At 42.3% G+C, this 17,210-nt stretch overlaps 1 protein-coding gene across 1 annotated transcript; it reads left to right on the top strand.

Moving 5' to 3' along the window:
• The first annotated feature begins 1,597 nt into the window (after positions 1–1,597).
• LOC125549095 (flowering-promoting factor 1-like protein 2) lies at positions 1,598–2,464 on the top strand. Its single transcript, XM_048712582.1, has one exon. The coding sequence runs from the start codon at positions 1,704–1,706 to the stop codon at positions 2,055–2,057; it is 354 nt and encodes a 117-aa protein (XP_048568539.1). The 5' UTR covers positions 1,598–1,703; the 3' UTR covers positions 2,058–2,464.
• The last annotated feature ends 14,746 nt before the right edge of the window (positions 2,465–17,210 follow it).

Below are 17,210 nucleotides of genomic sequence, written 5' to 3'. Positions count from 1 at the left end.
GCACATACGTATCTTAATGGCTAAGATAGACTCTACTGCCTACACGTACATACTAGCTGCAGCTGACTACACGTACGTATCTTAGATGCATGCATGGTCTCCTCCTACACAGAGTATCTACTGTCCAACATCATAGGGTTGGCACATGCCGTGGCGAATGAGATGCTGCACGTACAACCGCGCAGGCATTCCGTTCCATGCCGGCCGTCCATTTCTGGATCGGCCAGGTCACGCCGATATGCACATCACCACTTGGACATGCACGTGTGCGGTATACGAAATTCCTCATCATTGTTTACTGGTAGAACTTATCTCTATCCGATAGAGATCTTAACTAGAGAAAAATACTTGAGTACTTATATTCGATCGAGCAATCTCTCGCTCAGAGTGAATAAACACGGCGGGGCCATGCGCCCGTGGGCTCTCGCCATCAAGACGATGCACGTATCATGCAGTGCACCGCTCGCAGCAATGACTGACCGCAGTATAGATGCAGACGCTCATAAGCCACGTGTAAAGCGTTTTCCTCTCTGGTGCCAGGTGACTAGAATACTAGCCACTGTTAGGAGAGGCCAATCTTTCGGCACCGTCCTTTGGTGGCTCCCGTCGGCCGACAACCTCTCAGTCGTCGATGGTCAGGGGGGTCGCCTGATCCCGTGCGCCCGGATCATGTAGCTTTAGGTTTTAGGGGCTTAGTGGCTTAGATTTTGGGTCATTGGACATCTTGGCTTCGGCGGTGGCAGCGATGCTGAATAAAGAAGCTCAAATTCCTTCCTCAACAAGGCGATCAACTGTATGAGTGGTGATGGGTTTGGGAACTAGCCTATCCAAGCGGGCATGTCGTGGTGGCGACGACATTCTTGTGGCGGACTTGTGTACTGTTGCGACGACGACTGTTCCAGTACGGACGCGCTGAAGTGGTCTGCATTAACGGCATCTAGAAGACGGATTGTGTGTTGGGTTTGTGGTTGGTGGAAGGCAGGTATGATTTTCTCCTCCGGCATCGGGATGATAGATCTAGAGTTCGACGGCATGTCCAGGGTGTTACCCCGGTCTAATTAGTTCAACGACAATGGCTTCGGTTCTAGTGAGTAACCTTGAAGATCCACAAAACTGCATCAGTAGTGAAGCTGCGTCAAGTTCCGATAAGGAGGTGATCTGTCTTTTTTTTTTGTGGTTGTTGTTGTGGTGCAGAGGCAGGTGATGGGCATCAGTGTCAAGTTCAGGGGATTTTTTGGTTTTGATTGTAATTTTCTTTTCTGGGATTGACGAATAAATTCAAAGCACCAACGTTAAGCCTAAAACTTGAACCCTGATGGGTTAGAGATACCAGTATACTTCTAACCATTCTACCGGTCCGCTTCTCACATCGTTTACTGGTAGATCTTATCTCTATCCGATAGAGATCTTAACTAGAAAAAAAAATACCAGAGTACATATAATCGAGCACTGTCTCGCCCAGTGTGAATAAACACGGCGGGGCCATGCGCGCGTGCGCTCTCGCCATCGAGACGTAACGTACGTATCATGCAGTGCACCGCTGGCGGCAATGCACCGGCCGCCTCTATTTATAGCCCACCACGCCCCATCCTTTTCCACATCCCAGCCTCAACAACCACCAAAGTACACACGCCACACTAATCAAGTACACATCCAGGCCATCAAGTTACCCAGAGAAAGATCACCATATCACACATAGCGCCATGTCTGGCGTGTGGGTGTTCCGCAACGGGGTGGTGAAGCTGGTGGAGAACCACCCGGCGTCGGCGGCGGGACCTCCCGGCGGCGGGGCGGTTCGGCGCAAGGCGCTGCTGCACACGCCCACGGGGGAGGTGGTCGCCTCCTACGCCTCGCTGGAGCGCAAGCTCCTCGCGCTCGGCTGGGAGCGCTACTACGCCGGCGGGGGTGGCGCCGCCGGCGACTGCATGCTCAGGTTCCACAAGCGCTCCTCCGTCGACCTCATCTCCCTCCCCAAGGACTTCGGCCAGTTCAGCTCCGTCCACATGTACGACGTCGTCATCAAGAATCGCGACGCCTTCCGCGTCATCGACGTCTAGCTGAGCTAGCTGGCTGATCCGGCCATTCTATGAAGCAAGCACAGCTAGCTCGTGCGCGCCGGCGGCCGCCACCGTCGCATCCATGTCGTCATCGATCTCCGCTGTTTAACTTGTCCTCCTTGTGTCTGTGTGTACGTACCCTGCACGTATATACGTGTGTATGTATATGTACTAGTATTAGGCTATCGATGTGCAGAGACCTTGTGCATCACTTACCACTTGCTCGTCAAGCTTGTGTGGTAATAATATGGGAAGGCCATCAAAAAATATTCACTCAAAACTAACATGTGGTTGAATGGTTTTAGCGGGGTAGTTATACAACCGTTGTACCGGAGAGCAAACCAAATGTAGCCGTGTCTCATAAGGCGGAATATTATTCAGTAGAAGGTGATGTTTCCGCCGAGATGTCTATTATGGCTTCGTCATTCTTAAAGCGACCACGACTCTGGTCAATGTTGTGTGAGTATGTGCCGTTAGTGGTGGTGTATCCACTATGTTGTGTCGTACTCGGTGTTTTTCTTTTCTTTCTTTTTTTTGTGAATGCTCGTGCAGTTTCTGACCAAATTACACATATGAAACATTTTTTGGATAACGTCATTTTTGTTAAACTGAATTTCGGACGGAAAAAAGAAGAAAGGTTGACATGGTGCTTGGTTCCTGGGATTTTGCGTCAAAAGAATTCTGGGGTGCAACTTTTCGCAGGTTTGAGGAAATCCAAACACAAGCTCTACACTTCGGAATGATTTTTGGCAAATGTTTGGGGCCGGGGCACCAGCGGAACATTGGGCCGGTCGCTCCCGCTTCCTCGCATCTCCTTCATCGCAGCTCCCCCACATTTCGCGCAGCTCGCCGGGGGCGCGCGCCGCCCTCTTCTTCTGCCCCCCCCCCCCCCCCCCCCCCCCCCCCCCCCCCCCCCCCCCCCCCCCCCCCCCCCCCCCCCAGCACCACGCCTCCATTCCCCGCTCGAAGCTCGCCATGGCTCTAGGCGGTGACCATTCCATCTCGCCGGCGACCGAGGGGGGTGACCACGGGAGATGCTGCAACCGGGGCGACAGGGTGCTACCACGGCGACGCTGATTGAACCCCGCAGAGGCCGGGGTGTGTGACGGCGATGACCGAGGTGACCGTGGGCTGCAACCACGGCTTTTTCCATCGCCGGTAGCCGGTTGAAGCTTTTCCTATATACGGTTGAAGCTTTCTCTGTCAATGTTCGCAACTTTTTCTCTGGTCGCAGGCCTGGTTGAAGCTTTGTTTCTTAACGGATGAAGCTTTTTTATACACGATTGAATCTTTTCCAAACCACAGTCGGAGCTTTTCTGAAAACGTTGGAAACTTTTTTTGTTTTTTTTTTGTGTTTGCTACAACCACGTCATTTTTTTGCTGCAATCGGCAACCGCAAAAGCTACATCCGTTTAACATTTTTGCTACAATGACGACGGCAGGCTGCAGCGGCAAGGTTTTTTGCTGGAAGCGAATAACTTTTTTGCTACAACCGTTGACATAAAATGCTACGACCCTTGATGAAAAAAGCTTCAACCGAAACGATAGGGAAAGCATTAACCAGGACTGCTACAAAGAAAAATAGTTGCAACCGTTGATAGAAAAGTTTCAACCGTAGATGCAAAAAGCTACAACCATTGAAAGAGAAAGCTACAACCATACACTCAGGGGCGGAGCCAGGATTTGAGTATAGGGAGGGCCAAGTTCAACGACGGAGCTACGGTTTCAACATAGGGGCCAATGCAAATAAAAACAATTTTGCTTTTATATAATAATTTACCACTTCGACGCTATATAAAATGGTAAAAATATCTACCATAATACTATAAAAAATTATCACTTAGGCGTTGTAGAACATGTTTTATTTGTATAAGTTTAAATCTGACTCTACGATGTCAGTAAAATAAAAAGGAAAAGTAGTTTCATCGGAAGAGAATTTAGCTGCTAAACCTTATTTCCATATGGATTATCATGCAATGCCAAAGCGAAGTCGTCTTCCATCAAACCATGCATCAAAATGAAATAATTTTTCCGATGTTTGACGGCATTTTCTCTTTATAACCGCTGATCTACAATTTTCAGAATTGGCGTCATACATCACGCAAGCAAAAGAGCAAAAATCTGTTTATATAATTTTGCCATATACAGTACAAGATGAGAATTGAAAATAATAATACAATAATTGATTGCGCTATCGCTAACTGCCTGCGTTAATCACGGCAGCGTCTAACTTTTTTTTTGAGACAATCACGGCAGAGTCTAACTGCACACCATTCACAAAAAAGAGTCTAAGTACACTAGGGCCTATGAGACGTAGTTTTTTTTTTGAGAAAGGGCCTATGAGACTTAGTAGAGGCCGGTAGGCATCTCATGGGCCTATTCTTTTTCCTGTTTTTATACTTGAGACAAGGAGGGCCCAGTACGTGGCTTCTCATGGACCTTTTCTTTTCTCCATATTGCTTGAGATTAGGGAGGCCTAGTACGTGCAAGTAGATAAAATTGGTACGTTTATGGCTAACTAATGCGTGGTTTCCTCGATCGTTAGGGGGGGCCAGGCCCCTGCTCGCCCCCCCTTGTCTCCGCCACTGCATACACTGCATAATCAAAAAAGTTGCATCCATTGTAGAGAAGGCTTCAATCGTATGTGCGAAAAGCTTCAACCGGCGTGCGTTGCCACTGGAGATGCAATCACAGTTGATTGCTTGGTAACCGCCGTCGACGCAATTTCATGCAACGATGAGCATCAATGGTGAGTCGCGGCGGAGGAGCAACAACCGGGGAGAGCTACAAGCGTCGCCGCTGCAAGCTGCACCCGCAGATGTAGTTTTGTTTCATGCGTCGCGGCGACAACGAGGACGGCCGGCGAGGTTTCGAAGCGGCGATGGGGACGGGCGGCGAGGGTAGGGACCGGCGACGGGGATGGCCGGCGAGGGTGCGGACCGGCGACGACGACGGCTATCGGAAGGGATAGGAGGTGCGGCGCGGCGCAGCCCGAGCGAGGGGATCGAACCAGAGGAAGAAGAAGCTGGGGCAATTTTTTTTCTCCAGATCCAACCGTTGCGCTGCTCTCGAGTGGCTAGGGCTGGACCGGCCGAAATTTTCGGTCGGTGCGCCGGTGCCTAGCGGTGCCCATGATTTTCTTTAGTACAATATGAACACACACGCTGTCATACCACCACCCTCACACAATAACACATCGTCCTACCGTAGGCACCTTGTTATCAAACGTAGTCTCCCGTTGAGGGTTAGGAGTTCATCCACCTCCATAAATCAATTAACCAGTGTTCCGTCATTATGGGCACTCCACATTTCCATCACTTTATCGAGAAATTCGTCCCATCTCATATTTGAAATAGTGGCATTTACTTTTGATGTTTTTTTCTACTTGCAAACCGTCAAGGCATCACACCATTTCATCCCAAATGAGCACATAATATTAGCATGTGCCATTGTTAAGAGCTCGTATAATGAACGTACGAAACTAATGCGTGGATATCCTCCACCGATATCCTCCGTTAGAGACGACCTCAAGGATCATCACCAAACACGACGGTGACATCAGCGGAGAAAAGATAGCTGTTTGCGGCGCAAGAGAGAAGCGCCGGATATGTTTTCATTAAAATATATCAGAACATACTGTAGTATACACTGTTAACGTCTGCGTCATCGTGAATACTGTAATACATTACAATTTTCATGTGCATTTCCAACGCCTTATTTATAAACCATGACATTTACTTCACTATGTATTCTCTTCGTAAACAGTAACAACGCTCGGACCATTTCGGCACAAATAACCACATCTTATTATTGGCTATTTTGTGCCACTGCCAACAACTTGTATGATGACAGATTTCCTCCGCCGATATCTTTCGTTAGTGACGACCGCAAGAATAATCATCAAGACGGCGATATCAATGGAGAAAAAAGAGTTATTAGCGGCGCAAGAGAGAGGAGACGGATATGGTGATGCCCCTGCAAAGCCAAGGATGAAACTAATGCGGTTTTGCTAAATCCTAAGCCGTATTATTGGAGACAACTGCGAGAATCATCACAGAAGCTTTTGCAAAATGAGACTATTGCCTCTGACTTCATGTTGTTCTCTATCCCCCAACCCCCACTTGCATTGCTTCTTCTTGTCTCCCCGTGAAATCACGGTAGACACAATTCGGCCATGGACATGACGATTCCGGCATACCTAGAGATTCTCTTGAGGGTGGATAATTGCTTGGTTCTCTACAGCCGTGGAGGTACGAATTGTGTGGCTATAATGCGTTTACCTAATTTATTAAGAGAGATGGCATACGAACGCGAGTAGGTGCAATGCTTTCACAGCCTAGACCGCAGCATCTGGAAATTTTAAGTGCAAATTAACAATACAAGCTTTTAGCATTGGGACAAGTGGGCGAGCTCTGTTTTTATTTTCCAGGATACGCAAGAGTTTTGCGTGTTGATTTATAAGATTGGGACAAGAATAGAAGATCAGCTTACAGTTTACAAAGGCCGTAGCACCCTGCACCTATTTCAGACAACGCTTGCATTTCATACAAGACCGTCGTTCGAACCGCACCCTATTTCACACGCCAGGCTAACAACAGCCATATGCGCCACTCAGCTATTATCTTATCGGCGCCTCCAGCTCATGCTTATTTTCGAAGACTCGGTTGTTTCTTTCTTTCCAGATCGTAAACATTGTTAGGTTGATGAGGGCGTTGATCTCCTTTCTCTGGGCCATAGGCGTGCGCTCATGAGACTGTTCCCATCAATCCGTGAGGAGAGGTTCATTCGTGGGGCAGTCCATGTGTAGTTGTAGCAACTGCACAACCATGAACCAAACTATCCTGGGAAAAGGGCATTGTATTAGTAGGTGGTTTAGTGTTTCAGGCACCTGCAAGCACACCGAGCAGGTTGAATGATGTTGAAGTCCCCGGCTCTGTAGCCGGTCCGCTGTCCAGCATCTATTGGGCAGAGCAAGCCACCTATAAAGAACTTAACTCGCAAAGGAGCTTTAGAAGTCCATGGTTGTTCGGCTCCCGGTAGCGTGTTGTTCCTTCAAAGAATGCCACATATGCAGTTAAGTTCTTTGGGGACCATACCAGGTGAGTATGTGCGTGCAACGAAAAGAAGAAAGATATTCCCAACACAAAGAGGTTGTGGCTTGTCTGGCTTTGGGACGGCAGTGGCGTATGAGGGCATCGTGCCTTCTTGAAGGCGCGGTCATGGTTCTCCATGTCCTGTTGATGCTCCGGGTAAAAAATTGATCTTTTGATCGGGCAGGAGCAATGCGCCGGTATCATGTCCTTTTTGAAGGCTCCGTCTTGGAGTCCATGTTCCGTCATTTGTCGGCTTTGCCTCTTCGCGGTGGTGGCAAGTGGTGCTTTGTTTTCCATTTATGGTTGGCTTGAAGTTCTTTGGGGTGGCGTTGCTGATCTTCGGCTCCCTTGTATCCCGTCTTGGGTGTGTGTGTTCATGGTGTTATGTTGTATGCAATTCTAAGTTTGTTGGTCATTGCTTTATGTATACAACGGGGCGAGAGCCTTTTTTCAAAAGAGGAGAAAAATGTTAAGACAAGGTGTTGTACTTGCATGGGCTGCAGTGCCTTTTCTACAACAGAAACGATAGAGTTGGGCCATCCCTTTTTCAGTGATGGGTTCCTCACCTCAAAAATAAATAAATAAAATTGTTCATTAAGGAGGACTCTCCTCCTTTCATTTTCTAGCATTTAAATTCTTTTGGTTTTCAATGTCTGCTCTGGTTCTTTGACGTTTCTTTTCATAAACCCAAAAAATCTAAAAGTGTGGATACCTTTTATTAACATGATTTTTTAAAACATACATGAATATTTATTAAATAATACATTATCATTTTTAAAATTACATGATGTTTAATGACTAAATATTTTAAAAAATTGTATGAACAAGCTTTGAAATGCTTGAATACTATATACAATTGCATAAATTTTAAAAAGAACATCTTGTATTTAAGAAAACATTCACCTCATATCGAAACATTGTTCATCATATATTTTATGATATTTTATGTACTGAACATATATTTATAAATAAAAGAAACCTAAAGAAAAACAAAGAATACCCAAAGAAAAAGAGAAAACATGAAAACAGAAAGGAAAAAAGGTCAAAAAATAGGTGGCATCAAATTGGGGGAGCTAGCCTGGTGTAAGAAGAGCGCTGCATCTCCAATGAATGTTTTTTTGTTCTATAAATTATATTTATATTTTTGAAACATAAATGTTTTTTAGAAAATTTTAACAAAAAATGTCGTGCATTCAAGAAATGTTTATAAAATGTAAACAAATGTTCATGCAATTGAAGCAAAATGTTGATAGCATAAAAAATGTAATTAAGTGTTCTTTAAGAAATATTCAATGTTTCAAAAAACTGTTCATGATGTATTACCCTAAAATATTTATACAATGCAAGATTTTTCATTTTGCTTAATTCAAAAAATGTTTCGTACCATTAAAAAATATACCTTGTATTTTAACAAATGTTCACATGTTTCAAGAAATGTTTGTCAAGTTATTTAAAAAGTTTCCGTAGAATGTAAAAAATGTTGGTGTAGTTAAAACATTCTTTCCTAACATTCAAATAATTTTTAAACATGTATTTGGAAAATATCTTACACATATTCAGAAAAAATGTTCAAAAACATGTATTTAAAAATACTGTTAATCTTATATTTGAAAAATCTTAAACGTGTGAAGTTTTTTATGTATACAATAAATGTGCAATGTGTATGAAAGAAATAGTCATTAAAAATATATATTTAAACAAATGTTAAATATGTATTCACAAAGTATTAAACATGTATAAAAAAGTTTCTGGTGCATACAAAAAATGTAGAATGTGTATGAAAAGTCAGTCATGTGTTATAAAAAGAAAAATAAACAAAAACAAAAAAGAGAAAGGAAAACTAAACAAAATCAGAGAAAAAAGAAGAAACCCGGTGCAAAACGGTGCAAAACGGTGAAAACCCGATAAAGAAAGCAGTAGGAAAAATGGGCATTTCCTAAACAGTGCTTTAAGTGCCCTTTTATTCGATACCTGCAAAGGGCGCACGCCCTCCTTTCCTCTTGGGCCGGCCCGCATATGTACTAACTTCTTGAACAGATACTGGTACCGATCATGAAGGCTTCTCCCTTCTCAAGTCAAGTGCAGAAGCGAAATCCGTGGAGCAAGAAGCCAATGATCCCACAACATCAACCAAATGATCTTTCGAATTGGTCAAGACTCTCCACTCGAGTTTCAAAGAATTAATGAAGTGAGCCGATACGTCTCCAACGTATCTATAATTTTTGATTGTTCCATGCTATTATATTATCAACCTTGGATGTTTTATATGCATTTATATGCTATTTTATATGATTTTTGGGACTAACATATTAACCATAGCCCAATGCCAGTTTCTGTTTTTTTCCTTGTTTTAGAGTATCGCAGAAAAGGAAAATCAAACGGAGTCCAATTGACCTGAAACTTCACGGAACTTATTTTTGGACCAGAAGAAGCCCATGGAGTATCGGAGTTGGACCAGGAGAGTCCCGGGCTGCCCACAAGGGTGGGGGCGCGCCCACCCCCCTGGGCGCGCCCCCTGCCTCGTGGACAGCCGGAGGTCCACCGACGTACTTCTTCCTCCCATATATACCCATATACCCTAAAAACTTCGAGGAGCATAATAGATCGGGAGTTCCGCCGCCAAAAGCCTCCGTAGCCACCAAAAACCAATCTAGACCCGTTCTGACACCCTGCCGGAGGGGGAATCCCTCTCCGGTGGCCATCTTCATCATCCCGGTGCTCTCCATGACGAGGAGGGAGTAGTTCTCCCTCGGGGCTGAGGGTATGTACCAGTAGCTATGTGTTTGATCTCTCTCTCGTGTTCTTGAGGTGGTACGATCTTCATGTATTGCGAGCTTTGCTATTATATTTGGATCCTATGATGTTTCTCCCTCTCTACTCTCTTGTAATGAATTGAGTTTCCCTTTGAAATTATCTTATCGGATTGAGTCTTTAAGGATTTGAGAACACTTGATGTATGTCTTGCGTGGGATACCCGTGGTGACAATGGGGTATTCTATTGATCCACTTGATGTATGTTTTGGTGATCAACTTGCGGGTTCCGCCCATGAACCTATGCATAAGGGTTGGCACACGTTTTCGTCTTGACTCTCTGATAGAAACTTTGGGGCACTTTTGAGGTTCTATGTGTTGGTTGAATAGATGAATCTGAGATTGTGTGATGCATATCGTATAATCATACCTACGGATACTTGAGGTGACATTGGAGTATCTAGGTGACATTATGGTTTTGGTTGATTTGTGTCTTAAGGTATTATTCTAGTACGAACTCTAGGGCTATTTGTGACACTTATAGGAATATCCCAACGGATTGATTGGAAAGAATAACTTTGAGGTGGTTTTGTACCCTAACATAATCTCTTCATTTGTTTTCCGCTATTAGTGACTTTGGAGTGACTCTTTGTTGCATGTTGAGGGATAGTTATGTGATCCAATTATGTTATTATTGTGGAGGGAACTTGCACTAGTGAAAGTATGAACCCTAGGCCTTGTTTCAACGTACTGCAATACCGTTTACGCTCACTTTTATCATTCGTTACCTTGCTGTTTTTATATTTTCATATTACAAAAACCTTTATCTACTATCCATATACCACTTGTATCACCATCTCTTCGCCGAACTAGTGCACCTATACAATTTACCATTGTATTGGGTGTGTTGGGGACACAAGAGACTCTTTGTTATTTGGTTGCAGGGTTGTTTGAGAGAGACCATATTCATCCTACGCCTCCTACGGATTGATAAACCTTCGGTCATCCACTTGAGGGAAATTTGGTACTGTCCTACAAACCTCTGCACTTGGAGGCCCAATAACATCTACAAGAAGAAGGTTGTGTACTAGACATCAAGCTCTTTTCTGGCGTTGTTGCCGGGGAGGTGAGTGCTTTAAGGTATATCTTTAGATCTTGCAATCGAATCTTTTTGTTTCTTGTTTTAGCACTAGTTTAGTTTATAAAAGAAAACTACAAAAAAAATATGGAATTGAGTTCGCCTCATGCGCTTCATCTTTTTAATATCTTTCGTGAGTATGACGGAAAGGAAAATTGTGCCAAAGTGTTAGAAGAAGAATGCATTAAAATGTTTGGCACTAAATATTTGAATGATGATCATGATTGTAATGTTGTTAGTATGAATTCCTTGACTATCTATGATGCTAATGATATGCAAAGCCACAAGCTTGGGGAAGCTATGTTTGATGAAGATGATATTTTTTGTCCTGCAAGTTTTGATGAGAAAATTTATTATGATGATAGCATGCCTCCTATTTATGATGATTATATTGATGAAAGTGGATTTGGAGAGGTCATGACTTTATTTAGTAATGATTCCACTATTTCGGAAGAGGTTCCAATTGATTATGAGAACAAAGTTGCTATCTATGATGATTATTGTGATGAATTGTATGCTATTAAAAATAATGATAACCATGAAACTTGTCATCATGATTTTAGTTTTCAATTGGATTATGCCTCACATGATAATTATTTTGTTGAGTTTGCTCCCACTACTATTCCGATTGAGAAGAATTTTGCTTATGTGGAGAGTAGTAAATTTTCTATACTTGTAGATCATGAAAAGAATGCTTTATGTGATGGTTATATTGTTGAATTAATTCATGATGCTACTGAAAATTATTATAAGGGAGGAACAAATGCTTGTAGGAATTGCAATAATATCAAGTTTCCTCTCTATGTGTTGAAAATCTTGAAGTTATGCTTGTTTTACCTTCTTATGCAAGTTGATTCTTGTTCCCACAAGTTGTCTGCTCACAAAATCCCTATGCATAGGAAGTGGGTTAGACTTAAATTTGCTAGTCATATTCTTCATGATGCTCTCTTTCTGTTACAATTCCTATCTTTTATGTGAGCATCATTGAAATCATCATGCCTAGCTAGGGGCGTTAAACGATAGCGCTTGTTGGGAGGCAACCCAACTTTATTTTTGTTCCTTGCTTTTTGCTCCTGTTTAGTAATAAATAATTTATCTAGTCTCTGTTATTATTGAGTTTATATGTTTTAATTTGTGTTCGTGCCAAGTAGAATCATTGGGAAGACTTGGGGAAAGTCTTGTTGATCTTGCTGTAAAAAACAGAAACTTTAGCGTTCACGGGAATTACTGCCATGATTTATTGGAGAGGGATATTTAGTTAATTATTTTTGCAGATGATTAATAGATAGATTCCTCACGTCCAGCAATTTATTTTAGAATTTTTGGGTTCCAGAAGTTTGCGTTAGTTACAGATTATTACAGACTGTTCTGTTTTTGACAGATTCTGTTTTTCGTGTGTTGTTAGCTTATTTTAATGAATCTATGAGTAGTATCGGAGGGTATGAACCATAGATGAGTTTGAATACATTAGATATTACACCAATATAAATAAAGAATGATTTAATTACAGTACCTTGAAGTGGTGTTTTGTTTTCTTTCGCTAACGGAGCTCACGAGTTTTCTACTTTAAGTTTTGTGTTGTGAAATTTCCAAGTTTTGGGTAAAGATTCGATGGACTATGGAATAAGGAGTGGCACAAGCCTAAGCTTGGGGATGCCCAAGGCACCCCAAGGTAATATTCAGGGACAACCAAAAGCCTAAGCTTGGGGATGCCCCGGATGGCATCCCCTCTTTTGTCTTCGTTCATCGGTAACTTTACTTGGAGCTATATTTTTATTTACCACATGATATGTGTTTTGCTTGGAGCGCCATTTTAATTTATTTAGTTTTGCTTTCTGCTTGAATAAAATACCAAGATCTGAAATTCTTAAATGTTAGAGAGTCTTCATATAGTTGCATAATTGTTCGACTACTGATTAATCTTCACTTATATCTTTCGGAGTAGTTTGTTGTTGCTCTAGTGCTTCACTTATATCTTTTTAGAGCACAGTGGTGGTTTTATTTTATAGAAATAGATGAACTCTCATGCATCACTTATATTATTTTGAGAGTCCTAAACAGCATGGTAATTTTCTTTGGTTATGAATTTAGTCCTAATATGATAGGCATCCAAGTGGGATATAATAAAAACTTTCATATAAAGTGCATTGAATACTATGAGAAGTTTGATTCCTTATGATTGTTTTGAGATATGGAGATGGTGATATTAGAGTCATGCTAGTTGAGTAGTTGTGGATTTGAGAGATACTTATGTTAAAGTTTGTGATTCCCGTAGCATGCACGTATGGTGAACCGTTATGTGATGAAGTCGGAGCATGATTTATTTATTGATTGTCTTCCTCATGAGTGGCGGTCGGGGACGAGCGATGGTTTTTTCCTACCAATCTATCCCCCAAGGAGCATGCACGTAGTAATTTGTTTCGATAACTAATAGATTTTTGCAATAAGTATGTGAGTTCTTTATGACTAATGTTGAGTCCATGGATTATACGCACTCTCACCCTTCCACCATTGCTAGCCTCTCTAGTACCGCGCAATTTTTGCCGGTACCATATCACCCACCATTACCTTCCTCAAAACAGCCACCATACCTATCTATTATGGCATTTTCATTGCCATTCCAAGATATATTGCCATGCAACTTTCTACCGTTCCGTTATTATGACACGTTTCATCATTGTCATATTGCTTTGCATGATCATGTAGTTGACATCGTATTTTTGGCAAAGCCACCGTTCATAATTCTTCCATACATGTCGCTCATGCATCATTGCACATCCCAGTACATCGCCGGCAGCATTCATATAGAGTCATACTTTGTTCTAGTATCGAGTTGTAATCTTTGAGTTGTAAATAAATAGAAGTGTGTGATCATCATTAATAGAGCATTGTCCCAAAAAAAGAGAAAGGCCAAATAAAAAAATAAAAAAAAGGCCAAATAAAAAATAAAAAAGGGGGCAATGCTACTATCCTTTTACCACACTTGTGCTTCAAAGTAACACCATGATCTTCATGATAGAGAGTCTCCTATGTTATCACTTTCATATACTAGTGGCAATTTTTCATTATAGAACTTGGTTTGTATATTTCAATGATGGGCTTCCTCAAAATGCCCTAGGTCTTCGTGAGCAAGCAAGTTGGATGCACACCCACTTAGTTTCTTTTTGAGCTTTCATATACTTATAGCTCTAGTGCATCCGTTGCATGGCAATCCCTACTCACTCACATTGATATCTGTTGATGGGCATCTCCATAGCCCGTTGATACGCCTAGTTGATGTGAGATTATCTTCTCCGTTTTGTCTTCTCCACAACCACCATTCTATTCCACCTATAGTGCTATGTCCATGGCTCACGCTCATGTATTGCATGAAGATTGAAAAAGTTTGAGAACATTAAAAGTATGAAATAATTGCTTGGCTTGTCATCGGGGTTGTGCATGATTTGAATACGTTGTGTGGTGAATATGGAGCATAGCCAGACTATATGATTCTGTAGGGATAACTTTCTTTGGCCATGTTATTTTGAAGAGACATAATTGCTTAGTTAGTATGCTTGAAGTATCATCATTTCTATGTCAATATTAAACTTTTGTCTTGAATCTTATGGATCTGAATATTCTTGCCACAATAAAGAAGAATTACTTAGAGAAATATGTTAGGTAGCATTCCACATCAAAAATTCTGTTTTTATCATTTACCTACTCGAGGACGAGCGGGAATTAAGCTAGGGGATGCTGATACGTCTCCAACATATCTATAATTTTTTATTGTTCCATGCTATTATATTATCAACCTTGGATGTTTTATATGCATTTATATGCTATTTTATATGATTTTTGGGACTAACCTACTAACCCAGAGCCCAGTGCCAGTTTCTGTTTTTCCCTTGTTTCAGTATTTCACAAAAAAGGAATATCAAACGGAGTCCAAACGGAATGAAACCTTCGGAAAAGTTATTTTTGGAAAGAAAGCAATACAGGAGACTTGGAGTGCACATCAGGGGATCAACAAGGAGAGCACGAGGTAGGGGGCGCGCCCACCCCCTGGGCGCGCCCTCCACCCTCGTGGCCCCCTCATGGCCCCCTCATGGCCCCCTCGTGGCTCCTCTGATGTATTTCTTCCGCCTATACATACCCATATACCCTAAAACTATCAAAGACGAGAATAGATCAGGAGTTCTGCTGCCAGAAGCCTCCGTAGCCACCGAAAACCAATCTAGACCCGTTCCGGCACCCTGCCGGAGGGGGCAATCCATCTCCGGTGGCCATCTTCATCATCCCGGTGCTCTACATGATGAGGAGGGAGTAGTTCTCCCTCGGGGCTGAGGGTATGTACCAGTAGCTATGTGTTTGATCTCTCTCTCGTGTTCTTGAGGTGGTACGATCTTGATGAATCAGAAGCTTTGCTATTATGGTTGGATCTTATGATGTTTCTCCCCCTCTACTCTCTTGTAATGGATTGAGTTTTCCCTTTGAAGTTATCTTATCGGATTGAGTCTTTAAGGATTTGAGAACACTTGATGTATGTCTTGCGTGGGATAACCGTGGTGACAATGGGTTATTCTATTGATTCACTTGATGTATGTTTTGGTGATCAACTTGCGGGTTCCGCCCATGAACGTATGCATAGGGGTTGGCACACGTTTTCGTCTTGACTCTCTGGTAGAAACTTTGGGGCACTCTTTAAGGTTCTATGTGTTGGTTGAATAGATGAATCTGAGATTGTGTGATGCATATCGTATAATCATACCCACGGATACTTGAGGTGACATTGGAGTATCTAGGTGACATTAGGGTTTTGGTTGATTTGTGTCTTAAGGTGTTATTCTAGTACGAACTCTAGGGTTGTTTGTGACACTTATAGGGATAGCCCAACGGATTGATTGGAAAGAATAACTTTGAGGTGGTTTCCTACCCTACCATAATCTCTTCGTTTGTTCTCCGCTATTAGTGACTTTGGAGTGATTCTTTGTTGCATGTTGAGGGATAGTTATGTGATCCAATTATGTTATTATTGTTGAGAGTACTTGCACTAGTGAAAGTATGAACCCTAGGCCTTGTTTCAACGCATTGCAATACCGCTTGTGCTCACTTTTATCATTAGTTACCTTGCTGTTTTTATATTTTCAGATTACAAAAACCTTTATCTACCATCCATATACCACTTGTATCACCATCTCTTCGCCGAACTAGTGCACCTATACAATTTACCATTGTATTGGGTGTGTTGGGGACACAAGAGACTCTTTGTTATTTGGTTGCAGGGTTGCTTGAGAGAGACCATATTCATCCTACGCCTCCTACGGATTGATAAACCTTAGGTCATCCACTTGAGGGAAATTTGGTACTGTCCTACAAACCTCTGCACTTGGAGGCCCAACAACGTCTACAAGAAGAAGGTTGTGTAGTAGACATCACCTACCATAATCTCTTCGCTTGTTTTCCGCTATTCGTGACTTTGGAGTGGCTCTTTGTTGCATGTTGAGGGATAGTTATGTGATCCAATTATGTTATTATTGTTGAGGGAACTTGCACTAGTGAAAGTATGAACCCTAGGCCTTGTTTCAACGCATTACAATACCGTTTACGCTCACTTTTATCGTTCGTTACCTTGCTGTCTTTATATTTTCAGATTACAAAAACCTTTATCTACTATCCATATACCACTTGTATCGCCATCTCTTTGCTGAACTAGTGCACCTATACAACTTACCATTGTATTGGTTGTGTTGGGACACAAGAGACTCTTTGTTATTTGGTTGCAGGATTGTTTGAGAGAGACCATCTTCATCCTACGCCTCCTACGGATTGACAAACCTTAGGCCATCCACTTGAGGCAAATTTGCTACTGTCCTACAAACCTCTGCACTTGGAGGCCCAACAACGTCTACAAGAAGAAGGTTGTGTAGTAGACATCATGAGCCTATTACATCAAGTTCTTTTTTGACCTTTTAATTTGAAAGTAGCCATAGGCAAGGAAGGCTACCTATTGATACAAAACAAAGCCATCTCTGGCTATTCTTTTTTTGGGTGGAAAAGAGTGTTCCATATCCATATATGTGCTTGGAGGGAAGGCCATATCTTTAATTGCATTCTTTTTTGAGGTCATCCTCTTTAGATTGTATTAGTAGTGCTAGTTTTTAGTACCTTACGTGTCTATAGAAAAGGTCC

Source organism: Triticum urartu, chromosome 3 (assembly GCF_003073215.2).
Source record: "Triticum urartu cultivar G1812 chromosome 3, Tu2.1, whole genome shotgun sequence".
NCBI lineage: Eukaryota > Viridiplantae > Streptophyta > Magnoliopsida > Poales > Poaceae > Triticum > Triticum urartu.
The sequence above is the reverse complement of the archived record's forward strand: the minus strand, read 5'-3'. Positions and strand labels throughout refer to the sequence as shown.